The 27,263-nt window shown below is 40.5% G+C and overlaps 1 protein-coding gene across 3 annotated transcripts in view; it reads left to right on the top strand.

The window, feature by feature from the left end:
• The window catches only part of DUSP22 (dual specificity phosphatase 22), a 41,912-nt gene extending 18,820 nt beyond the window's left edge, over window positions 1-23,092 (top strand). For 2 of the 3 annotated variants that reach the window (XM_066992547.1, XM_066992546.1), the window contains exons 4-7: window positions 9,479-9,528; window positions 14,851-14,925; window positions 16,429-16,600; window positions 19,365-23,092. In XM_066992547.1, coding sequence (XP_066848648.1) covers window positions 9,479-9,528; window positions 14,851-14,925; window positions 16,429-16,600; window positions 19,365-19,550 — 483 coding nt within the window. In that variant the 3' untranslated portion in view covers window positions 19,551-23,092. The remainder of the gene's footprint in view (window positions 1-9,478; window positions 9,529-14,850; window positions 14,926-16,428; window positions 16,601-19,364) is intronic. The other variant, XM_066992548.1, reaches the window with a different exon arrangement.
• Window positions 23,093-27,263: the final 4,171 nt, after the last annotated feature.

Raw genomic sequence — 27,263 nt, 5'->3', positions numbered from 1 at the left:
AGTTTTAAGCAACCCCATTTCATGTGAATAGCCAGTCTGTGTCCTGGTGATAAGCATGTATGCAGGTGGTGCTGTTTCAAGTCTTGTGGATTGTTGGATTTCTTCTCTAGACAAAAAGAGTGATCTTAAAGCACTGTGTGGATTTTTGAATGCTGCAATGTCTTCTAGTTTGTAAGAAAATTAATACCTATGAAGTATCTACTCTTCTTTGCCTCCAGTGCTCAAGATACTAGCTTTATAGGTTGTTTTTCTCCTCGTTCTGCATAGTTAACCAGAGCACCAGTAGAATATAGTTATTTTTTTCTTATTTTCTTTAGTATTCTGATGGCATTAACAGTATCATCTTAATCTGGTACATGCTGTCTCCAGAGCAGTGGCTTTCCTCCCCATTTTCCTGAATCGATGACTATGTAAATATGGTAGGTAGGTGGAGGGGGTGGTAAAGAACAGCTAATTACTAAGTCAAGTAAGCATCTTTCTTTTCCAGTCTGTTTGTTTGTGCAGCCAGAACAACTTAAATTAATTGTATCCTTAAGATAAACCTCATGGGCCAGGTCATCTTATAAAGGGTTTTGATTTTCCTTGAAAATTTTCCTAGAAATTTTAAAATTTCTGTCAGAGTAGAATTAGGATTTCAAATACTCGGTCCCTGAGAGACTGAACTGAAAGGGAAAAGCACAGTTAACACTGTGCTGTTAGTTTAGAACAATCTTTCATACTCTTGAGTAGACAGCCAAACACATTAATAAAACAGTACGGCCAACAAAAAGATACCGTAATGAGAACGGAACCAGTGTGTGGAACAGAAGTTGTAGAAAAAATAAGGTTGTTGCAGAGAAGCTGTACAACTTTTCAGCACCATTTTCAGTGCTGCATGTTGTGATATACCTGCTTGGTAAGGTATTAAGGATGAGAAAGTTGCAGCTCGGGAAATAGCAAGAGAACATATTGGATCGAATTTATGAATTAAAAATAAAAATAAATTGTCTGGAAATAGAAGAACTAAACAGCTGATCACTTATCAAAAGCTGAGAAATATTTCCAAGATCTAATGGTCATAAAGTGCAGATCTAGTGTAGATAATGCATTCATATCAGTCTGCATTAAGATCTGAAATCTCTTTTCATGTTTTTAAACCTGGCTGGATGTTGCAAATCTTACTGCAGTTCTAGCTGGACGTTGTAGCCTTGCATGTGTAAAGCTCATCTGTAAACTATACTTCTGCAGGTTTTTAGAAAAGGAAAACAAACTAATCTGTGGAGGAACTGAACTGGCTGGTCTGGCACAATGCAAGTAATCTGCTTCAGTGTTTTTGGATAGTATTTTTGCTGAGGTGTTTGTTTGTTTGTTTGTTTTTTCTATGTGCTGTTGTTAGCACTTAAGAATATGATGGGGTTTACTATGGGGGGCTTTCACTGAAGCTATGAAGGGGGGAATAGTCTAGCCTCGGCATTTTTTTGTTTTCTAATTCTCCCTTTCCATCACCACTTTGTGGTAGTTTCTGTCGGCTACACATTCTGGACAGGATTTTTCTCTCTTTATTTTATTTTTTTTGGTGTGTATATTGGGGAATACCCTGTGCCGAACCAGATGGGGGAAAAAAAATCCTGTCATGCCCCTTGCATCTTCAACTCTCGAAGTGCTGAAAGCCACTTTAGTACTTTTTTCTTTGGCTCTGTAATGTGAAGGAATATCCCCGCAAAGAAAACAGTCCAGAAAGTATTTGACTGGACTCAAAAGCATACCGCTGCTCAACATGAGATAACTAAAAAGAGAAAAATTGGGAAACTAAACAGCCAACATATGCTAATTCTGGACAGATGTGGCTCAGTGAGTGAAACAGGCTAGTCTGTTAAAGCTGTGTTACTATGTTGGATAGCATACAGAAGCCTTGAGCTGTAGGAGCCCATTCATATATCAAAATTGCATCTTGATGATGTGCTAAAAGAAGTCCCTGCTTGGTGTGGCCGGGCAACATGTTCTGTGCATAGGCTTTGCTGTCTTTTATATCCAGCCCAAGCACCTATGGGAACTATTAGAGTGAGATGGAAAGTCAGCCTTCAAAATCAGAGTTGCTAATATCATATCACAAGGCCATTGCTGTTGTATCAAGATCAGCTCTGGAAATGATTTGATCAGGTCAGGCTATTGCATTTCCATTTACATCACTAAGCTTTCGTATCACCGGTGTTGCTATCAGTGTTGCCACCACTGGAAGCCATCCGTTTTCAGCCTTTATGCTACCATCAAGAGGAAGTATAGAAGTGCCTCTTCTACTCAAAAACTTAACTTTCTTTTATGGTGTTTCACTGCTTTTTCATGGTAAGGTTTTCCCCTCATGAGATGTTTCAGAAGACCATGCTGAGCAAAATAGCTACCATTTTTCTTTCAGGTGTAGCAGCGCCAGAAGATTTTCTCTAGTTTGAAGTAATGCCCAGTCTGGCTTTGGCTCTGCTCATGAAGTTAGGGGCTCTGACTAATTTTTCAAAAATGACTTTGGTGCCCCACTGAGAAGCCTCCAGGAGACTTCCACAGAGCAACTTTTAAAGTGTGTCAGGCCAGGTCTTCGTCATGAGTTACGCCTTGGCAGAGGCCGCTGTGGTGGTGATGCACTGAAATAAGTTCATCGTTTGAATTGCTCAACATGTACTAGCTGTGTCAGGGGAAGTATGTTCCTTTAGTGACGGGTGGTAGGAAAGAAAAGGTGAGGAGCTTCCGAAGCTTTCAGTAGCCAGTTGTTGGTATGAGGGAGTTTTAGACCCGCAAATGCTTGGGCTGGTGTGGCTCACTGGTTGGATATGATGTTGACTGGAGCAGAACAAATGATCTGGTCCACCCTCTGGAGAGCCTTAATCCAAGTGTGTGATGTGAGTGTGTTCCAGAGGTGTTGCCATCATGTTCCAGCACTCCCTGAGAGAAAGGGGCAAGTGGGATATATTGCGTTATCGTTGTACTCAGAGATTCCCCCCTTACGGTTCAGGGACCAAGTGTGATAGGCAGTGCTCAGATGTTAGGTTTGCCATGACGTGCCTGGGGGTTTAAGTACACCATCTAGTAAAGGCATATGAACAAGGCCCTTCCTCTCAGCTAAAGTGTGTAGTCCTGTAAATACTCTCGTGTGTCCTGAAGGAGATGAAAATTTCAAAGTTATTAGTATTTTCTCCTACTTCCCATTCCTTCAGGTGAGCCAGGTTAAAATTACAATTCAGGTTTAGGGTGAGAAACAGTATGTGCAGCTCTTTGTAAGTCAAGTCAAAGCCTTAACTTTTCAACATGTCTCCCTTATAATGCTAGAAATGTGGATTGAGAGGAGATTGGGAAAGAGAGCTTTAATAGGACACTTTGTATTCGTGACTGGCAATTTCCAGCCCTAAGGCTGGGCTTTTCAAAAGTGTTGCTGAGCCTACTTACTAAGAAAACCATAAACTTTACCCAAAAAACCACAACATATGACTTGTAAAAAGCTATTTTATTATATAATAATACAACACAAATTGAATGTATGAATTCTATTGCAGGAGCTTCCAGCTTTCTGCAGTTCATATTCTCCATGTAATTTCAATTTCATTTATAATATTTTTTCAAAACCAAACCTGAATGTGGTGTTCGCTAAATTCAATTAGTGGTTGTGTTTTTTTGCTGAAACACAAATGTATTTTCTGTGAGTCATTAATAAAATCAACACCGATGGTGATTGCTACAGAAAGTAACTGAAAGGACAAACAAACGGTTGAATGGTTTTCAGTTTAGCATGTTCAGTTTAGTGTATTACTGGACAAAACTCTTGATCAACTCTTGTTGGTTTGGCTTGAGGAAGCTTTGTGCTGGCTGTTTCCCACTTTAGCTTTTTTGCTGAAATGCCCCTAAACAAAAATAAGTCCTGTCCTCATCTGTTGATGTGACGACTCAAATTAACACATGGTTTTTGACTAACCTGAAAGAACTTGCCAGGTGCTGGAGGTTTTCTATTTGCATCTGGGTTCACAAATTTAAGTTCAGGGTTTTAGGTTTAAAAAAAATTTCTTGGAAGTCGTTGATGGTATCTTTACATAAATTTAAATATAGAGAGGTTTATTGCCAAAAATACAATCCTGCTCTTTTTAAAGTATTTTTTTCTTTAACTCCACCCCCCCGATGGAGAATAGATTTTGTAATTTTATGTTCTTTTTTTCCTCTTTCTCCCTTGTCTTTTAACACTCTTAAGTTCTAGATTCAGATTTCCAGTGCTAATAAGAATGTCTGAAATGTTGTATATACAGCAGTGGAGGGGACAATGTTCTGAAGAATATCTGCCAAGAGTACTGAGTTTTATATAAAAATCATTGGACTGTTTTCTTTCCCAGATAAACTGTATGTTAGTATGATGTTAGCTTGTAATCAAACTGAGCCTCATTCTTAATCACTTCAGAATGTCTTTTTCATCTTTAGAGAGGAGAAAATGTCCGTATAGGTGCTGCAGTTCTCTCACAGTACTACTCTTTACACGTTATCCTGTTTGGAGTCGAAATTTTTCTTGGTATTAAGATTTGTGTGCTCTTTAGAGATCTTATTTTTAGTCGTTGACCCATTATCTGACATGTAATACGTGCAGAATTTTGCTGTAGCAAAATGACACATCTACATGTTCTACTATGAAAACAATGCCAGTTTTTGCAAGTTCAGTTAAGATGAAGCTCGAGTATTTTTTCTTTTTAAGCTAAAACATAGTAAGTAGATCAGAAATTAAGCATTCATTAAGAAATCGGACTATTATCTTTCCTGAGCACTATGTGAAGTACTGGATTTAATAACAAATATGTATTTTTTTTTAAGACCTAATAAAATTTAGAAGGTCTTGTTTTAGTGTTACTGGCTTTTCCAAATGTGAAATTACTGTTTGGTTTCCGATCTTAGTAGATCAACCTCAAAAAAATAAACACAAGTTTGAAAAGGCCTGCAATTACTGTAGTATCTTTTTAACTTCAGTGTAAAACCTCTGTGTGCACGCGTGCATGTGTGTATATATATATACGTGCACCTAAACCTTTTTGATCTTAATACCTAAATATTGACTGTCACGGAACTGATTTAGTTCTAGAATCTCTGAAATTGTGCAAGTGTTGTTGTTTCTCAAATACCAGTGAATTTTAGAAATTTTACCTAACTCTCGCTTGTTTCAACTTTGACAATCTTGAAATCAGAATACTTGCTCTAGTTTTGTTAGCTCTCACTGTATCGGTTTAACTGTAGCATGTAGTTTCAGGGCCTAAGAGACAGAAATCTAGTTTTGGTGGTTACTCTGTCTGCTGAAACAGAAAACAGAAAAGTAAATGATGTTTTATTTTATTCATTTTTTTGTAATCTTAGCAGTCCAAATGCAGCAAATGAAATAGGAGTGATGTTTTAATTGATTGGGGTGTCAGAGTCATCACGTGAATAATCAGGAAAAAGTTTAGGAAGGTGCATGTTTCGGAGGGTTTGTTGGTAAAGGTGATTGATGGAGAAAGGAAAGTGAGCAGTGATTTAAAAGTAACAAATGGAGAGTAGGAGTGAATTGAGAGACAAGCAAAAGAAAGCTGTCTCATTCTGTTCAGCATTTCATTGACCTAGGAGCTTAGATTTGACCTGATGAATATTCACTGGAGGACAGCCTTTTCTTTTGCATTAGGATATGTGTGAAATGTTTCATTACCTGAGAATGTACATATATTCTGTTTAATGAGAAAGTTGGGTTGATTTTTTTTTTCTGTTAATCTGGGAGAAATGTTGTTTGGAGAGATAAGACAACTGGCAGGTATCAGCTGAAGAAATGTATGAATAATAACATTGGCACCAGTATTCAATAAAGTTAATCTCATACTTCATGTATGATTTCATAATACTTCTTTTTACCTGTTCTTATAGTTGCAGGCTTTTCTCTTTGCTTTGAGCAAATACCATGGTTTTGGGATGAGTAGCTATTCTATGGCACCTAATTTAATGTGTGTAGTTGAAGTAACACAGTATATTTTTGAGGTGTTCTGTCCTTTTTCCACTGAATAATTCTCAGAAAACTGTCAGTCCAAGGGAAGAAAAAACATTTATTTTTAAATAATAAATAAAATCCAGACTTCCATACAGTGTGACATTAAACTTGCATTTTGTATTCCCCTCACTAATGTGCAGTTTTGTATCAACTGTGTATATTGCATGTGCAACCAGATTAATGTTTACTGAATGAAGCTGCTGACTTGCTACTGGTTTGGAGGTTGCTGAAATCTTCGGTAGGAGCTAGTCTGCTTGACTCTAACAATCTTTTGATTTTTAGCTTACTCTCTTTTAGTTGTCGTGTTTCAGTGGTTGTTGCCTGCTTACATCTTAGGCTTTGCAGTTTCAGAATTGCAAGTGAGCTCTGCTGGATAATAAAATAGTGATGTCTGTATCTTTCTTGCATGCTAGTACCCCATCTAAAATGTTGTAGCTATTTACTTGTTCCCTTGACATAAACTGTTCTGCTTTGAGAGGTCCCTTTGGGACAGTTCTTAGATGTTATCTGCAAAGGTATGTGCACAGGAGGAAGAGCAGTGTCTTGGGGCACAAATAAACAAATATTATGATCCTGGGTAGTGTTTTTATTTATAAATACAGACAAGAGGGTTCAGTCATTAAGTATCTTCCTAGTGCCAATATGTTTTAAAAAAGAATGTGTATCCAGCATATGTGAGTAAAAGCTAATCCCAGTGCGGTATGAATAGCTACACAAAAAATCCCTTGGTTCTCATTTATGAAACCCTGCCACATACAGTCCTGTGTAGCTGCTGTATTTTTGGTATCCAATTGTGATGAATGATATTTGATTCTATCATTATTATTGTTTAAACATAGAGAAGCAAAACTTGATGGTAGGGTGGGATCCTCAGGAGTTACCAACTCTGGCCAAACTGCTTGGGTTAAAGTCACAGAGTTTCGCTGTTTTATTTTTTCTTTTTTTTGTGTGTGTGAGAGTTGGGTTAGGCCACTGCACAATACTTCTGAAATCCCACCTCGAGCTATTTTTGAGTTGAGTGTGTGATTATTTCCTCACAGGGAGGAGTCCATCACCACAGCCTTCCAAAAACACCACATGCAAGACGTGCATCCGTCCAAATACCAAATTCCAGTAGCTTCTCAAAGAGGAGATGTTTAAAGTTGTTTTAATCAGGCTCGTTGGCTGATGCCGAGCATTTCTCGGCACAGTAATGAGAGGCGCGCTGGTGTTACTTCACTGGAAGTTGTAGGTGCTGCAGACCTCCAGGATCAGGCTCTGGATGAGCCATTCAGTACCATATGCGGTCTCCTACAGGCGAGTTTCATGCTTGCTTGCGGTAGTGGGAACTAGCCAGCCATGACAAAGAAAAAGAACACTGTGGGTCTTCACCTTGTGCTGGTGCTACTTCTGCTTTTAAAGTGAACATCATCTGAAAGCCCCTCTGCATTCAGTTTGTGAAGAGCACTCAGCGTGTGCCATAGCTTCTGAAATCCGTGGAACAACTTGTACCAGTCAGCCTGTGCTGTAGGAGCAAACCAAAGGCATATAGCATGTGCTAGCGTTAACCTGTCTCCTACCTTTTAGTTTTCTTTCTGTCTTTTTTCCCTTGGTGGTGCAGTTAATGGCATGGAGTGGTATAGAGGTGCGACAGATCAGCATGTAACTTTGCTTTCAGGTCAGAGGCCCTGTTTCTACTGGAGTGACTCACTTGGAAGTGATAGTAGTGTCCAAGATGAATTTCTCAAATGTGTCATACAAGGTTATTATCGTAATTATCTGTCACAATACAATTACCATCCTTGGCTCAGGAGCCTATTAGTGGATGTATTACTACTACTGCAAGTTTCTAAGTGGATGCATCTACATGAGCCCTTGTAGATCACCTTATGGCTCTGAAGCCATCCTGGTGTCCTGCAGTAGACATCCCTCATCCTGATACAGGGCAAGGAAGTCCGGTAAAGCACACGCATGCTCTCGAAGCATTATGGCTGTGAGCAAAGCACTGGCCAAAGAAGCTCTGTCAGGCTGAGAGAACGGCTGGTGCTTTATGGAAGTGTTAGTAAGGAGGTAGGGGTGAGGGATCACCACATCCTTTCTGACGTAGCGGTGAGGTTCATGCATCTGGTAGAGGATTGGTGTGATGGTGTGTCATGGTGCCAGAGGCCAGGGACACTTGTAAAAGTGATTATTACTCCCTGGTGTGAGGTGACAGGCAAAGTAATCAAGTGCATGTGGGGAAGAGCAAAGAAAAGATTCTGAGCCAACATGGTAAAGGCAGTACTGGAGAAGATGCTACCTCACATAGCTGTCACAGTTGAGCAACGAACTTTTCACATACAGTCCTCCACCTAGCAAATGAAATGCCCAGCAGATACATATTATGTTCCACCTTGTTGGCAAATGTCACTTGAAGGATCTCTTGTAAATAAACGTTTGACTTTTTTTCTTTCCCCTTGTGTGTTACTGGATGAGTGTGCAAAGTTATCAGGGGTTTTTGTATTGTTACAGAAAGATAACGTAATGTGTATTTTGTGGTGGACTCTTTGCTGTGAATCCTTATCTTTACAAGTACATCTGAAAAATTCACAACTCTGCTTATCTCAGATGCTGAAAGACTTCCAGTGAATAATTTAGTTTTTGTGTGTTTGAGCTGCAACCTATTTTCTTGGAAGTCCTATTTGAGAAGTCAGCTAAAAATGCTTTCAGAAGCGTTCTTTTTCTTAATAGTCAGAGGGGCAAAACGGGCTTTGAAAATAAAATGGCAGTTAAAATGAGCGTTAACAATGCAAAGCAGTAGAGTATGATTATACTGGTGTTTTAAATATACCCAGTAACACTTCCAATGCATGAGAAATGCTTGTCTAACTTCCCTAATTAATCTTGTAACGTACTATGGTAGCTGACTAAAATGGTGAGGCTAACTTTGTGGAAGAAAAGTACGGGTTTTATGGTTGTCCTTCTTGAACTTTCAAAAAATAATAATTTTAAAAGCAAAAACCACCCCATGAACATAATTTTCTTCTCCAAAATGCATTGCATTTTGTTTGGTTTACCAGCCATGTGAGGAAAAAAAAATGATTAGCATGGATTCAAAAGAAATTGCTTATCACAATTTTAAGTTGTAGACTTTGTTCAGAGAAAGGGAAGGGCAGGATACAACTTAGTTTTACTAGAAAAATAAGAATGAGATTTTTGGGGGAAAAAAAAAAGCTATGCTTTTTTAGTAAAGATGTTTCTGTTTTAAAAATCTTGCTGCTGGTCCTTGGGATAAGCATAACTAAGTTATGTGCTGGTGCCTTGGCAACAAAGCAGATGTGAAAACAATGTTTTAAAACCTGGCTGCACAGAGATGATCTTTGCTTGTCTGAGTAATGGTGCATCTTCCTCAAAGTCTGTAAGACTGCACCAGTCTAGATCGCGAGTAACACAGTGGTAGATAAGTGCATTTGTCTTGAATGTTTTCTTCTCATTTCTTTTTGCTTCTTTACACAGGGAGTGAAGTATCTCTGTATTCCTGCTGCTGACTCACCCTCGCAGAACTTGTAAGTTATTTAAAAATAAAACACAAAAACACAGAAGTCCTTCAGTACTGTGGTGCCTACAATAATCTAAAAGATCTGATTCTGATCTCTCACTAATATTGCACTAACGTGGTTTTTTATCTGTTAAGAAAACACAATAATGCTTTCTTGCAGCCACTTTGGTTCTGCCCCTGCTTTCTGTGCGTAAGGGTTTGTAGGAGGGTCAGTACATAAACGCTCTTCATCCATTTCTGGCTTTAAACTGCAGGGTTTCCTCGGTTAGCCTGCTTGGAATTTATTCCCAGTTTATTCCAGCCATTGTGTTTGTAAATCTTTTTGCTTGACTATTCTTTCTTGCTAGCACTATCTCTAGCCACTAAAAAGTGGAAAAATATGTGAAAGAGCTATGAAGCCTGGTGCTTCAAAGGTTAAAATAAATTCCTCGCAGTGGGCCTTGGATATAAAGTCCCAGTGTGCAAAGTACTCCTGCAACTGTCTGCTCTGGATGACTTGCACCTACGTCTGAAAGCCCCACTGCTCTTATTAGTAGACTTGCATGGTGGGGAATTTGTCTGCACTGGACTGATTGTTGCCTTGAGAAAGGCTACTGAAACTGCTGCGTCCCAGCCTCGATCTTTCTCATTGCTGCTCACATTCGTGAGATGCTGATTGACTTGCCCTTGGTTTTAATGTTTTGAACCATTGAACTGAAGGTGCGTAGCAAATCTTGATTCCAAAGAGAAATCAAAACAAATTTTGTAAGAGAACTTGGATGGTGACCAACTCTTTCTTCTAGAACTCACTGTTTATGTTGGGGAGAGATGAGGGGGGTTTCAGCCACATCCTGCTAGCAAGTTTTGTAGAGAAGCAAGTACTTGAAAGAAGCCTGGTATGTACGGAAGGAAATGCAGCACTGCTTTTCTCTCACTTCACAGCAATATTCCGGCTGATGCTTTCGGTGGATATTTTTAGAGAGTGTATTTTTCATACCCTAGAAAGATTCCAGTGTGGCATTTGATGTGTATTGGTTTGTCTTCTCATTCTGATGTGTTTCTGTAATGATTAAAAAAAAAAAAGCTGCCACCACCAACAAAAAAACACAAACCAAAAACAAGCAAGCTCCCCTTCCCTCCCCCACCAAGCCCCAAACCCTTAATTCCTTAATTTTCAAGACAGATCTGTAATGAATTGGCAGATGGTTAACTACCTTTGTAACAGACAGCTGGCTGCGTTTGTGGCCTTGATACTTAAACTAAATTTAAAAATAATCTTTTTTTGTAGAGGGAAAAAAATGAGATTAGAGGGAAACATTCAATGTCTTATTAATTGTTCATTGGTATTCTGAGATCTGTAGCATTTCTGAAATGTTTTCCAAAATGTGCTTTCTTTTGTTAGTAGAGATCTGGATCAATTCAGGGAAGGGAATAGAGGGGGCAACATTTTTGGTGAATATTAATTGTTGTACAGTTCAGTCCCACCATCACTGTTGAAAATCAAGGAGTTATACTGAAAAACCACCTCCAGCACTTGAGCTGTCCGATGTGGTGCCAAAGCTATTAAAGCTTCAGTAAGAAAATACAATATTTGCATGAGTATTGTTTCTGTTATGCTGAAGGCGTCTACAATTCTTGCTTTGGTATCAGGTGGTTGCAAGCAAACGTCATTACTTCTAATACTGAGACATTTTATCACTTAAAATAAAACTTGATGAGTAACCGATTTTTCTTTTTTTGCTTTATACAGCGCAGAAATTCAAGTAAAGTCAAATCATGATGTCCCCAAGCGGTGTTTTTACTTGCTTTGCACATACAGCCCTCTGAAGCAAGAGGAAACTGTTTTTGTTCAGACTGTGAGGACATGACAGTCATATCTAGGAATGGGTAACCGCACCGTGTATGTGCCCCCTCTGTGGAGGGGGGAGATAAATGGGGAGTAGATCCCTCTGCAACACCCTTACATATCTACCCTCTTCTCTCAAAGGAGATTCCTGTGGTCTCAGGAGGAAAAAAAAAAAAAAAAAAGGCAGCACCATCCTGTGTTGCATATCCTTGTGTTAGCAGTTGCTGAGAGGCAAGGCAGACTGGACATGCACTGCTCTCTTGCATGCCTTGCCAAACAGCAAGTTTGTTAGAAGCTCCTGAAGCTTTGTTGCTATCTTGCAACTGCTAGCAAGTTCAGAAGGTCCAGCTGAAGGCCCCAGCCCAATGAACTTTGGGTCTGTGAGCTCCTAATTCACTGCAGCTTAGTTTTTGTGAGGGGAACTGTGTGTGCATAATGCACGTGCAGTCATCATAAGCTTGTTTAGTGGATCTCTTTTCCTCAGAGGGATGAACTGCCAGAGAAATATGACAGGGATTTTCCTGTTAATACGTGAGCACTCAGTGAAGTGGCTTGAAAGCTTGCCTCTGCTCCAGTGTTCTGCACCCACTTAGTACGGCAACGCAGCAGTTGCTTTTGGGACCAGAGGTGCTTCCGAGGAGTTAAATGAATGTTTCCCTGGACAGTGAGTATTTTGCCTTGGGCCACTGACTTCCCCAGAAATGTGATGTCCTACAGAACCTGTTACTAATAGGGTATTCTGTAGAAACCAAATCTTCCGTTTCTGTCCTGTTCTAACCAATTGTCTTGGGCCGTGTGTTTCTAAGGAACTAGCATCCAACGGTCAGGCGGGTAATGGTGATAACACAGAAGCCGGGGAACCTATTATGAAAAGCAGTTTAGGTGGATCTTTGCATTTAGATCGCCAGAGTAAAGAAACATCAAGATACCTCTTCCTATCTGTTTTTGTGCGCATTCTTTCTAACCCTTACAGTATTTCTAGAAGGCTGAGTAGCAACTGTGATATTTAGGTCTGGTATCGTAACTCTGCCCTCTGGCTAGCTTTGGATTATCCAGTTTGCTACCGCTCAAGTTTAGATAACTTTCACATCGTTCTGGTAGGGGCACTCTACTGGAACTTCTTCCTGTGGTGTTTCCCACTGTGAAGATTGTACAGTTTGAGACCGAGTTTTAAGCTGGGAGATGTCACTTAATTGTATTGAAGTAGCTGTTCAGCCCAACAAACAGGTTGTGATTCAAGGCATTTGTCAAGTGTTTTCCTGTTACAGATGATAATCAACTATTCTGTGGTCAATGTAAGACTTGCCATTCTTTGTGTCTGTGGCAATTGCCACATGGTTAACTGATCCTCAATCTTGTTTTTTTTTTGTGTAAATAAGTTTGTGTCATAACTTTGAAAATGTGTTTAGGTAACTGTCTGTTGTGGAGCCAGCAATGCTCTTACATCATAGGTTGTAGAGAAGTACATTTCTCCTTTTCTCTGACTCAAGGTGAGGAGGGGCTGTAGTTCTACAGAGCAGCCCTGATTTTAAGCTTCGCTATTTCTCTTCTCATTTTCATGATTGCCTGCAGACACTTACACTTGACACAGTGAATCAGCAGGCTGCGTGTCAGCAATAAGGAAGGATAAATAAAACTGAGTGAATGGCGTTCACTGCTAGCTATATTTAGTACCTTGCAAAGGTGCTGTGCTCGTTCACAGATGCTTTTCAAACCAAAGCACTGAAGTGTTTAACCAAGAGTTGTGCTAGACCATTGAAGTGAATTCTCAGTGCTTGGAGCTGCTCTGTTGGCCAGATTCTCTAGAGAGAAGGAGGAAAGAAAGGTGAGTGTATGAGAAGATAGGGATGTTGTCAGTCCAACCCTAACCAAGTTTCACCTGATCAAATCCACTTAATCTTGGACAAGCACTCCTCCTCTGTGCAGTAGCAATGCCTCTTGCGCACACAGCCTGGTGTCATTTGTCACCTGAGTTATTTGTGTGATGCTGCCAGTTCCCCACAGGTAGACCTAGTGTCATGATTTGTTGCAGTTCAGCCAGTGAAAATGAAAATGTTTTGGAGCAGCAGTCTGAGCAGAAATGCGTTCATTAGGCTTCCTCAGTCTTCTACACTTATCCCACTTGATCAGTTTCTTGAGAAACACAGAATCCTGAATTTACGTGCGGCCCTAAAGCCTGGGGTTACCTCATGCCATGACGTTTTTCTTACAAGTCACTCAAGTTTCTTCCGGCTGCGTTCTCCGTGTTGCATCCAGTGATGCAAGAACTGCCTTGGGGAGGGAGTCGTGGGCTTTGTGATCCCTCTTTCTGGATATATCAGCTTATATATCAATGCCTTTGCAAGTCCTGAAGGCAGTCACTTGTGTATTGCTGTCCTCCTTCAGTTCTTAGTGTTTATAGTATCAACAGCTGCACTGTTGGGCAGGAAGGGAAGCTTCCTTTTATGTGGGCATTCCTGATTTTTGTGTGGCTGCTGGTGCCGGGCTGAGGTTTTTTCTTTTTACCCTTGTGGTATAATATACACTCAGAGGGGGGGGGAAACATCTTGAATACAGGACGTTGTGTTTCATGGGTGTTAAGTGCAGTGTGCTTTCAGGTTCATCTTTTCCTCTTGCGAGGTATTCAGTACCATGCTTACTGGCAGTCTCCTCTGTCTGTGCTACTACTTGTGAGCTTGACTTGCACGAGCATTCAAAGGCTACAGCGAGCTCCAGTTCTGTTGAGCTGAGAGGTGCTGCTGGCACCTATGGTAAATTACGGACAGCCCCAAGGGCTTTGCAGCCTGAAGGGCAGGGGCAGGGCGAGCATTTCTTTTCTGTGAGTCTTTCTTTTCCATGTTTTCTACCACAGTGCTTAACAAAATGTAGACTGTAGGCAGGGATTGGCTGCTATACTAAATAACAGTGGGGCCCTGAGATCTACGGGGAGGAACCTGGAAGGAGATGAAGTAGCCAAGACTTCAACAGAGAATTTTTTTCATACCAGTGACAAAAGGGAAAGATTTCATGTTGTGAAGAGTCATAACGTTTAGGTGTGTCCTAGTGCATGGTTTGAAGGAGGAGGAGAAGTCAAAGTTAAGCTCCAGTTTGGGTAGCAGGATGCTGCTTTGCGAAAGGCAATATACTTAGAGTTCGTGTAGCCATGCTGAGTTTCACCTAACGTCAGAGTATACTCAAGGAGACGTGAGGTTGAGTTACTAGTTAAAAGAGGAATAAAACACAAACTGAAACACAGACTTGACAGTCATCAGAACAAAGTGTTTGCTAATGTTTATCACACCGTAGTGCCTAAGATACCAGTTTCTCCTTCAGGTAGCATGGTGAAAAACTATGCCAGTGAGTCTGGGGTTTCATCGATAGATATTAACTTTCACATTGCAAGCCCCGTGTTCAGTTCTAAAGTCTCGAAACAGCATTAAGTAAGCTTTCGGATGCATTTTTCTCTAAGTAGTGATTTTACTAAATAGAGCACTTTCTTTACTCCCCTTCTGCTTCTGTTTTCAGGGCAAGGCATTTCAGAGAGAGCATCAAATTCATCCATGAGTGCCGGCTTAAAGGTGAAGGCTGCCTAGTTCATTGGTATGTATATCACTGACCAAGAAAGCTTAAGGGTCACTGTGCTTTTACTTGTATGTTCATCATGTTAATGATAAGGTAGTGTTTATCTCCATTTTATAGCAAAATCTGCTTGGACTGAAGTGCTCTTTTTATTTGAGAATCCCCAGAAAATTTGTAAATGCTATTAATGCATCATGCAACTAGAACTTCTGAGCCACTAGGCTGGGCAGCTGCCTGGTGATAAAAGGAGCCCAAGAAATTCTTGACCTTCTCTCCTAATCAAATCTCTTTATTGGTCTTTCCTAAGAAAGTAATAATAAGAAAATCTCTTTGACTAGGGCTCTTACTTATTTCCCATTATTGTTAATCATTGTATTTCTAAAGATTTCTGTAATCCTAATAATTTGATTGGTTTCCATGACAACTGTTTGGGTGATTTCAGTGTTACTACAAATAAAAAATAGTAAAAAAAAAAAAAAAAATCTGAAAATATTTTTTTTTTCTTTCAGCTGCTGAAGCATTCAAACGTTGCTTTTTTTTTTAATAGCAAGTCTCTGATTGGAGACTCCTGGGACTATAAAAAGTAAAAAAAGGAAATCCCACCCTGTTTTTTTCTTGCTCTCTGCTATTGGTTGTAGTCTGTGTTGTATGTCCAAATGGCATATCTGAGTCTATATCTGGAATCGATGTCATCTCATGATTTGAACACTGGACTTGAACAGAGGCCCTGAGTGTAAATCCTCAGTTTGTTACCAATTCATAGCAGGGCTGTAAACAAGTCATTTGGTCAGTCTCCACATATGTAATACAGGAATAATATCTCTGAATTGTGATAATTTTAAAAAGCACATATTTAAATTTTGTCATATACTTCAAGAGCATAAGATGGTTTGGAAATGACAGGTGAAAGAATCTGGTACAGATGTAGCCCAAGCACGTTCTTTATACTCACCATAGTAAGACTTGTAGTTCTTCTAGAGCTGTCAAACCAGTATTAGTGAATGATTCTTACTTTATCCAACTGTTTCAGGAAACTAGAGTCCTGAGAGCATAAGTTACACAGTGCGTGGATAGTAGAAATAGGAAAAGAGCTCGAGCAACCAGACTCATGCGCTTTACAATTCAGTTTATTTCAGCCCCATAAAAACGTCACCTTTATTCATGGTGAAAAGGGAACAGTCTTATTTTAGTGCTCTGATCTGTATAGGCAGAAGAATGTGGGTGACTTAGCTTACTCAAAACCAAATCTAACTTAGAACGTGTGTGCTGTCATCCCCTTTTGTGAAGACAATGCTTATTCCTTCATTTCTAGTCTCATATGAATTATCACTCTGAACCAGCTTTCTCAATCTTGTCATCGATCTGTTATGATGCATTTGAAAAAGCAGTACCAAAACTCCCTTAACTCAAGTACAGCAGTATTTCTTTATGGTGGCAAGCAGCACAGCAACCTTCTGTGGTTTTGGGAAGTGATGCTTTCAGTGCTGTACTTCATCTGTTTGTTGCACCTCGTTTGTCATGCAGCCTTGCAGGTGTCTCCAGGAGCGTAACATTGGTGGTTGCCTACATTATGACCATCACAGACTTTGGCTGGGAAGATGCACTGTCTGTTGTCCGAGCAGCAAGATCCTGTGCCAATCCCAACATGGGCTTCCAGAGACAGCTACAGGACTTTGAAAAGCATGATGTCGATCAGGTAAATGACCTACAAACAGATGAAATGATAATCAGAACTCTGACTTAATTCGTGAGCTACTTCTCACTAGCTGGTCTGACTCCTTGGTTTTGGTTTGTGGGAGTGGCCTCTTGGTTAAGCCTGCTACACTGGAGAGGTACAGATGGAACTGAAGGTAACAGGGAACATGGGATGGGAGAAAAGATGAAGCACAACATCTAAGTACACCTGCCCAGCTACGCTCTCAATCCAGTGATCTTCATGTGTGCTGAAGGCATAGTACAAGACTTAACACCTTTAGAGAGAGGAAAAAGTAAAGAGTGAGTAGCTCAGAATGCAGTAGTGAGATCAAGATTTAATACTGGTTGCATAAAAGTATTTTTTCCTCACATTCATTTGGAATAGTAAGCAGGAAAGAAATCATAATCAGAGAACTTTGCTATCCAGGAGTCAAGTTAGGTTCTCATTATGACTTATGTCCTCCCTCAGCAATGCCATCTGCGGCTGAGACTTAATAAACATTCTGATTTGTAGAACGGTCTCAGATCTGACTCTTCTGCTTATTTCCTAGCCTTTGGAGGCTTTGTAGGGCTAGGAGAATTGAGGAAACAATAAGACTGCAAAGTGGTTATTACGAAATAGAAATTAGCTTCTTACCAGTAAAAACAACTGTCCTACGCAAAAGACCTGCTCCCCATGGGTGATCAGTGACTTCCACTTACACTAACTTCCTCCTCTTGTCTGTCCCCTCTGTTTTCCATTGCTCAGCATGTTGCTGTTCTCTAGACTTGCTCGGATTTTACTTATTAAAAAAAAAAATCAATAACAGAGGCAAGCCAAAATACACGAGGCAAAGGAGTTTGGCTTTTTTATTCCATCCCCATCGTTCTGCTGCAGAAAGCTCAGAGTTTAGAAATTACCATTTGTTTTGCATGATGCAGCTTGCAACCGTAAATATTTGTGTTGATTTTTTTTTTTAATATTTAACTGAATGTTTCCTGGATCGTTTGGAACTGATGTAAATGGTAGAGTAACTGATTTTTAAGAGACAGAAGTCAGAGGGGGACTTTCCAGACTTGTCTCCTTCCTCCCTTACAGTCATTTCTACTCTAATTGGTCTGGGCTAACAGCAATGACAATTAAGGCTATATGCAAATAGCCCGATAAAGACAGTAACGTCTCTCTTTTTTCATCCACAATGGACGGGGCATTCTGCCTATTTCACTGAGGGGGAGGCAGTAGGTTGCAAAAAGAAATATCCACCTGTAGTCACTGGCTGGGTTGTAGTTTCCTACCGTCTCTTAATAGCAACCACATCCTTAGCAGGTGTCTGTTTACACACCTGATTTCAGTGGAATATTGCCATCTGCAAAGGGTGTGAACTTTTTTCTGATTTCAGCACCATGGGTGTTTTGCTGTGCATATATAGGGTGGTATCTTGTGGGGTTTCTTGGATGGGGCTCCGTTAGATCTTGGTCTTACAGGAAAGGGCTTAGTCACTAAGAGGGTCGTGTGGTTTGCAATAACTCCACGCTTCCAGGTGGTAGCCTGAGGCTTCAGATTTGACTCAGCATGTTAGGATCTCTTAGGAATGGGAGGGTGTAACTATGCTGAGGTCTTGTCTCCTGATGTTCAGCTAAATTGTCTTTACAGCTAAAGTTGTCCATAAGCCCCAAATAGAACAAAGCTATGGAAGTTAAGGCTTGAAAAATTCACAGGAATAGTATCCCCACTGGGACAGGACAGCTGGGGTCTGTGTCTTATTGCTTCTACAGAGAAGACCAACAAAGATTGCCAGGAGTGACTAAGTGGACTTAAATACTTTAACTGGCAAAGAAATGACAGAGTAATGTGACAAAGATTTATAAAATTGAGTGGAATAGAGAAGGTGAACTGGTATGACTTGTGCTCTTCTTTGTAATATAAAGTGGAGCTGTCAAGTGGCAGTTACCAATCAAAGAAAAGCATTTTTTTATTACAATATGTACTCGTGGATGATGTTGGCATCCACATACTTTGTGGCAACAATCTGTGGATTTGAAAAGTGGTCTCATGACAGGGAAAAAAAAAAATGATATCAAGCACAAAGATCCTGCCTCAGTTAAAATATCTGGAAGCTGAGGAAGATGTCCCAGCATGATTGCCCTGCTATTGCTTTGCTCTCTCAACTTGAGCCAGACCTGGTACTTCTGTTACCATATTCAGTCAGTCATTTCAATAACATGTAAGGTCCTGTGCTATAGCTGTTAAAGCTCATGGCCTTTTTCTTCCTAGAAGATACCTTTCCTGGTATCTACAGTTCAGTTTCTACTGCTGGTGTTTGTTAGCTCAAGATGAAAAGGCCATATGAGTGGTTCACTTTCTGATCTCTTAACCTTCTGAAGTTATTTAAGCCTGTTGTGACTGGGGCGAGTTGACTGATCATGTCAGCTTCCACACTTACTCATCTCATTGTTTGTACGTGCAACAGGAGGAGGCTGCTCTGAAGTCCAGGATGTCCTTACCCATTGGGTGTTCCTTGCTTGGTAGCACTACATTCAGCCAAGCTGTTATGCGAGCGTGTCATTTTAAGGGATGTAAGGGATCTCAGTGATTTCATCTGTGTTCCTATGCCTACATGTTCTGTGCTGCTTGGGAAGGGCATGCAATATTTACACTTTTTTTTTCAGATTGCATGTGTTTTTAAAGGCTCTTAAAATTCTGTAGGGCAGGAGGGAGTATTACTTCTGCATCAGTCTCCTGTTGTTGCTTCATCATGTTGTATCTGTCTGTTCAATTTCTGCAGTTCAGGCAGTGGCTGAAAGAAGAATATGGTGAAAACTCTTCTCAGGATCTGCAAGAAGCCAAAAATCTTCTGAGCAAATATAAAGAGCAGGCAGAGTTGCAGCAGAGTACTGGGGGAAGACAGTGGAATAACAACTTCTCGTCTGTGCCATCCCTCTCGTACAGCAACTACACAACAGAGACCTAATTGTAGAAGGTTGAATTTTTCTACCTTTGAAAAACATCTTGCCATAATTTCCATCCCATCTTCAAGACTGTCAGCAGTAATCATGCAAACAGTTGATTTGTAGAAAGCTTCTTGATGAAAATACTACATTATGTGTGTGTGGGTGAGTGTGTTTGACAGAGTTTTATAATTTGGGCAGGATCGAGCTCTTTGTATGCTCAGAAACATGATCCAGTTACTGTGGCTAAGCCAGTTTGTCTGTTAGCCCCAGCTGTTATCCCCACATAGCCTGGCATTTGCTGTGAGGTTAGCTCAACTCCTTTCGTTGTAGGCTAGCAAAGGGCCCTGAGAGATGAACTCTGGTGATTCAAGCTGTGGCAGTTTGACATCTCTGTGCTTTTAATGTGGCAAAGATGTTATTGCACCTGAAGAAGGGAACTCAAGTCTGTCTCTACTGCTGCTGTTCACAGTTCATTGGCAAGTAATACCCTGGAGATGGACTTGCACTTGAATGCTAGACTGTAAACTGGAGCAGGTGAGATACATGCATATACCTTTCTGCCAACAGTAACATCTAGGAGAGAAGTGTGACAGACAGCTCTGACTAATAACATCTTCAACTGCCACAATCGTACTTGCTTCAGTGCACGTGAGACAGAGCTGTCGGTAGAACTGCCGCAGACCAAGAGCACAGAGGCTGTCACCACAGTTCAGCTGATATGCAGTGATTTAAGCCATGTTCGCTTGATTGTCGGGAAACCAGATGCACATGAACTTCTCTGGAGAGTAGTTTGTCAGGTTTCCAGTACCACTGACCTTCATTCCCTGTGGAACACGTGCCTCTTCAACACATGCCCCTTCGCGTGTGGTAACGTGTCTCCAAAGAGTGGGCTTGGTGTGAGTGCGAGCACCTGTTTCATTGCTTGTGCTGTGGTTTGCTCTTTGACTTCAGCTACCTCAGAAATGCTGTACTTGTCATTGTGGTTGTAAATGCAACCTTGAAAATTGCCTTGTGTAATCTTAATTTGACACTGAGTGATGTAAGTGTGCGAGTGTGTGTGTGTGTGCGGGGGGTGCGTGTGCATGTTTCACAGATGTCTGTATTTGAAAAGTTTTTCTTTTAAAATTGCCCATATTCCTCACTAGTTTAAAATTTGAGTTGTTTGACTTTCTGCCATTTAAAAACTATATATATTTTGCTGTGATCAGATTTATAGGAATGCATTTATAAATTGTTTTAAACTAGGTTAAAATTAGGGGCCGTACTCTGCTCTTGGTTAACCTGGTCTGTTTCTAGAATGGAGCCATTGCCTGACTTAAGTGTATTCTAAGAGTGTAACGTCAAATATGTCACCAGAGATGCTGGGCAGTGTGTTGGTTTCTGATGGTGTAATTGGGGTTGTCACTGCTGCCAAGATAATGGTTTCTTGTCTTTGTCTCAGAGGATGAAAGGCCTTTTTTCCTGAGGATTGAATAAAAATTAAAATATCTCTCTGAATAACCAGGGTATTTAAAAACAAACAAATGAACCCCGCAGTTGTTTAAACGTGATGTATATCATGTTAAAAACTGAGCACTGAGGGAGAGTCAGTCAGCATACTAAATACAGCTGTCATCTCTTTCAGTTGTTTTGGTACTCTCGCCTCCCATCCCTTCACAAAATTCCTCTTCGTGTGATTTCCTGCTTGCTTTGGGTGGCAGTGGATTCTTTGGATGCTGAGAGCAAGGCTTTTGGGGTCAAGTAAGCTCAGGCCTTGTTAAATATTTTCATATCATGTATGTTCTGTTTTGTGAAATGTGGATCTTGTATATCAATAAGTGTCAAAAAGGAGAAAAATGGGGGAAACTGGCCTGAGCTCTTCATCCAAGTCCAAGCCTAAATCAGACTTTTCATTGTGCACGTGCTTTAGGTGTTCTGAACAAAATTGGAGCAGGACGATCATATCCGTGTTGGAGTAATGGGTGCTGTTGGGCTTGGGAAAGGTGCTGGAGTTTTTCAACCTTTTGTAGCTAAATGAACCACTACCTATTTGGGATGTCCAGCACCTGTGTTCTGTGTTTGCCTGGTAACAGGAGTATTTGACTCTTCTCAGAGGTGTTGGGCTGCAGATAAGTAGCTGTTTAGGAATTCCAGCACAGCAGTACCCTCTGTGCTCTGAGAGTGGACGTGCTAAATGGAAAAGGCTTTCCTTGGTAACAGGGTCTGATAGACATCCAGGATGGTGGTCTCTTTGTTCAGCCCTCTCGTAAGTGTAAGATCAGCTTGTCCCCGGAGGGTAGCTACCAGAAGTACTCTGCTGATGCTCTTGCAGGTATCCAGCCAGTCCATCCTGTAGGTGACTGCTAGCAGTATGTACTCTGTAATATCTTTGGTCCTCTTGTCCTTGGAGTAGTAACGCTGTGAGCACAGATAAGTTGGCAGTTTGTCTACTCTGACAAATGCAAGGCAGAGCAGGAGACATGTTAATGATTGTGCATCTGTATTGATTTTCTGAAGTAGTTTTGTTATCCCCCACAGAATCAGTCCCAGAAACGGGATTTTCTTAGAACCGAATTTGGATTTAGGGCCATCTAGCCACATCAGTGTGCATTATGCTGCAACTGGTAAGCAGATACAGGGTAAAGCAGGAAGACGGGGAATGCCGTATTATCAGCAAGTAGAAGTGCTTCTCTCCTTTTAAAAGACAGGAGGTGTTTTCTGTTGTCTCTTGCTTCCACATCTTTAGTGGACTGTACATGCTACATAACATATTTAAGAGTGGCAAAAGAGGAACGGCAGTATAAGAAAACTTGAATCTGGGCCCTCTGTAGGGAGCAGAAGGATAGTTTACTCTTTTATCACTGTAAGGTGCAGAAAAGAGAGTAGCTACGATTCTCGCCTTTGGTCTTCTAGAAAAAGAGAGGAGCAAACGCTGACTGAGAACTTGACGTGATTTGTCTTCCAGCCAACCTTTCAGTGGCAGCGTGTAGGTCTTTCTAGGTATCTGGAACATGACCTCCGTCCACATCTTCATTGTCGGCCTTTATAGTGTAGGTGATGGATTCAGTTGTTTTGTTTCTGTACTTCAAACCATTGTCCTCATTCTGATGTTCACTGGAAAATGTATAAAGTTTATAACACCTTATTGGATATCCAGATTTGAAATGTGTAATCATTTTTTTGTAAACTTGATATCCATCTGTGATTATAAGGAAATATGTAGTGTTATACAATGTAGGTAACGGGTAAATGCATTAATATTTATTACTCTGATTTTTAACCTGGGAAGAGTTGCTTCTTTACATTTTGTGATTGGTTGGGAAGATATGGCAAATCATATCTGTTTTTTAAAAAGGGCAGTAATAACATTGGTTGCTATAATGGCCACTGTCTATAAAGAAGTCAGTGAAAAATTATAGTAATTACTTCAGCTAGTTTAAAAGCTCTCAACCTGGTAAGCTTCTTGATTCGTTGTCTTCCTGTTCCTGGGCATCTTAGCAAAGCCTTGATTGCATTTTCCAAATGTTTGTATTTAATACGTTCTACAATTTTTTTATAAATAAAAGTAAATGTTAGCACCTGATCTGCTTGTATGTTTCTTAAGTAATAGTCTCTGAAAAAGGCTTCTAGTCACTGTATCCCTGCAGGTATAGTAGGAGCACAACACTAATTCATTTTGGAAGTTACATGTCTTTTTGCCTGTATGCAGACATCCTGAGACTTTGCCTCTCTTCACCGAGCTCTTCCAGGTGAGTACAAGAATCTGCAGCACAAACATCTCTTTGATAATAGTCCCCGAAGAGGATGCTTTATGTTGCTTTCTTGTTGCTGGCCCATCATTGCCCAACATGGTATGTAGCGAATCCAAATTGTTTTATTGTTCTGAAATACCCTGTTTTCCATACGACACTGGTTTAGGGCTTAATTAGCTGTACAACTGGGTTTAAAGGTTGCCAAGGCTCAAGGCTGTCAGTAGTGGTTTGTCAGAGGAAGATGACATAAGTGCCAGAAGATGATGCCAAGGCAAAAAAAAATTTTAAAACTTCTTGTGTAAGGGGGGAAAAAAGCCCCATTTGAATTCCCACAGACAACGCGCTACATTTTTGGTTTGCCAGAATTACCCTCTGAGCAGAGGTAGTGTCATTCAAATGATTAAAAAATAATAATAAAATAAACCACACCAAACCACCCAGCCTGAAAGTATAATCAGTCATGCCTAAGCAGCCAAATCTCAAGGCCACTTCAGTTATTGCTGAAGGCTGGCTGTGTCTCACATCGCTGAGGGCAGCTAGATGCTCAGGCACAATGGGTTTGGGTCCTCTCCTCCCCTGGCCAGCTCCTACTAGTTTGTAGACTGCTGGGAAGAAGCTGAATGTTTCCTCGGGGATTTCAGGGGTCCAACCAACTAAAAATATTCTCCGCTAGAATAAAGTTTTAAGAGGTCCATAGATAGCTTCAATGTACATGTAGACAGCTTCAAATGTACAAGATCCACCTTTTTCATAATGTATTTCAGTTCCAGTTCTTCAGTGTAAGTGGGATGGCTCGGACTTTATCAAAAGTTTTCAATCCTTGTATTTTTCTGTAAGACTTCAAATTCAGTGCAGCCTGTTATTTATAGCTTATAGTATAGTATATAGCTATAGTTAGCCTGTTATTTATAGTTTAATTATCTCATTTCTCCTATGCTATCTGTAGCAATGTCTTAGAAATACGTACTATAGCACTGATGAGACAGAAAATGTTTAAATTGTAATCCCTTGTGAATTATGAAAAATTCTTAAGTTTTAGAGGAGGCTTCCCGCCACCCCAAGTGAAAACAAGTTTCCAAATGGAAAATGCGCTGTTGCTCTGGCTTCCTTTTGGCCATTAACACCTCTCAATGGCAATTTCTATCCAAATCAGATGTAAAAGTTAACTGTGCTGCGACTGTGGTGCCATAACATTGTTCCCAAATGTTGTACACTGTTGTATTCAATGTTATATGTAACTGTGATGAGTTCCGATTTGATTCGTGTAGTCTTGTCCCTTCTTGCAGTAAACTGAGGAAACTAGAGAGCAACACCACGTGTACTTAGATGTGCTCAGAACCGGGCTAAGAGTAAATTAGGAAAAAGAGTCCTTACATCACGTCAGGATGAACATATTAGCGGAGGGAAAATGATGGTCTCTAGAAAGTAGACAGTGTGAGGAAGGTGATCTTACACCTTAAAGCGTTTCTGTAGAAACCCCTGGAGACGTAATATGGGACAGAAACAGCTATTTTCACACTTTGTTCTCAGTAGAACTTTAAAGGTCCCTCTCATTTTCCATCTCTTGTATGTTTGACTGTTTCATTGCTACATTTAGTAGCTCTCCACTGTTGTTCTGCCCTCACCCAGGGAACGGGCTTTTGTTTAAATGTGTTTGAGCACATATAGGCTTAGCTTTGCTGTTGGTTTAGTGAATTATTCAAACTGCTGCTATATCAAAAGTGAGTAGCTTGTGGGTAGCAAGATGGCTTCTTGGAGTTTCCGTGTAGTTTTTAGGAGTAGGCATCTAATGAAGCGGGAACAATTGCCTTCTTGCCATTGAACTGCTGTGCAGCTCAGTCCTTGTGAAAGACTAGGCTCAAATGGGAACCAAACGCATCTACAGTGAACTGGGGGTAAATTTCATTTGTCTCAAAAATATTAAATTGTAATATAAAAATATAAAAAATCTCAAAAAAAAAAAAAAAAGAAAAAGGTTATTTTCAGCCAGACCTACACCTATTTTCTGTTTTAGTTGAGGCAATGATAAATGTGCAGGTTTGTGCCCTTCATTATTCATTGAGCTATGAACAGAGATCAGAACCAAGACATCCACGCCGCTTTAAGTGTAAAGTGTTGTTAGGTTGTTTATTCACTTGGTCATCCGTTTGCACAGGCATTAACAAAGTACAGCTTTACTTCTGGGCAGATGCATTTACAGATAGGCCCTCTGAGAGTCCCCTCTCACCTTTCTCTGAAAGCAGGTGAGTTCTTATTTAATTTGTCAGATACAGGGGGTGGGATTTTTGTTACAATTTCTTGAAGAATCTCTTCTCACCCTTCCTCCCATCTCCTTTATTATTGTCATTGAAGATGTTTTTTGGTACTAACTGGTATTTATCCCAGAACTCTTGAGCCAGGATAAGTGAGTGTCAACGTGTGGCCTGCAAAAAATTTACTTGTGTAAATGTGTATCAATAAAAGAGCTTACGTTAAAGGTTGCTGATTTAACCGTGTTAATATAATTCTGCTGTTTGTGTATCTGTCCTGATGCAGTGGTGGTGTTGGCTGAGCCTGCCATGACTTCCTGTAGATGTTGTTGCCTGTTTGTGACAAGCTGTCGGTGGCTCCCAAACAGCACTGGGTGTTTTGGAGAAGTAACGCTGATCTAGGACACAGCTGTGTTGAACCTGTCACTGGAAAAATTAAGCACATTTAACTTGTATTCTTTTGTCAAAAAGCAATCCTCACTGATGGACCAGCATCACATGGAGGTTATTGATTAGTGTTTTGACTGTTTCTCACTTTTTAAGGCAGGATGGGACTTTGAAAGCATGTAAGTAGGGGAAAGCTCTACCCTGTGTTCAGAGAAAGTATGTGTTGAAGATGCCAGAATAATAGCTGAGTTTATGCATGGTCACTGCAGATTTTCACAATGGTTGCCATCTGGAAATCTTGCAAGTAAGTTAAGTGTGCAGCACATAATTTCACTGGCAAAGCTGCTGAGATAATCCCCAGATATCTTAAAATAAATAAAAGGGGAGGGGGAGGTGGTGGTGTACAAGCTTTGGTCAAATCCTCAACTTTTAGAGATGAGATTCTTCGGTTCTTAGCTTCTTTACTTGATAACATCTGGTTTATAATAAGATTCTTACTCAATTTGACAAAGATCTCTATCCCTCTGGAAGGTAGGGTATGCCATGCAACGATTTGTGCCATCTGAGTAGTAAGGCCTTATTTTTGCAGAAGCCTGTCATCTGGGCCCATCTGCAAGATGCTGAAGGTGCCTCCGTTGTATACAAGAGAAGTGGCTGTGGTTTTACTGACTGATACTGCCATTTACCCCAGGAAAAAAATGCTGCTTGTTTGAGAACACTGAAAACCATTTACATTTCTGCAGGTCTTGGAGGCTGTGTAAGGATGTCTATCTTTTCTTGCCTGTGTAAGGCTGTATGGCTCTAAAAATACTCAATAATAAGTTTGGAGGAGTATGGGGAGGTGCAGCATGATACAAAGGCCATCAAGGTATTTTATAGTCAGGCACCGATGCATTGCAAGTGGACTCTGGACTTAAGAAGGACTAGAAGGATCTTAAATGTCGCATTTGTTTTCTTAACCATGTATTTTCTTGCAAGGAATAGGGGTGAGCCTGTAGCATGTTTAGCGTTGACTTTATTTTCCGCAGGCTGGTCACCTTACATAAAGTTGATTGCACTGGACAAAATGTTTGTCTTGTCAAAACTAACTTATTTCTAGATGGACTCTACTTCCTTAAAATTATTCAGCCCTGATAGGCACATAAATGCAGTAAGACAGGCTAAGAAGTTCAATAGTCCCTTTTCACCTAAAAAATGTTGTAGTGTGAGCTTATCAAGAAGGCGTACTGAGAGACTGCCACCTTTCTTCAATCCACAAAATACAGGACTGAGAAGCATTTGGGTTTCTGTTCCCAAATCTCTTACGGTCTGCTGTGTGACTAGGCAACTTGCTTCATTTCCCCAGTAAAATGGGGGAGAAAGAAGC

This window comes from Anser cygnoides, chromosome 2, assembly GCF_040182565.1.
Source record: "Anser cygnoides isolate HZ-2024a breed goose chromosome 2, Taihu_goose_T2T_genome, whole genome shotgun sequence".
In the NCBI taxonomy this organism is placed as follows: domain Eukaryota; kingdom Metazoa; phylum Chordata; class Aves; order Anseriformes; family Anatidae; genus Anser; species Anser cygnoides.
This window is presented reverse-complemented; position numbering and strand designations above follow the sequence as displayed.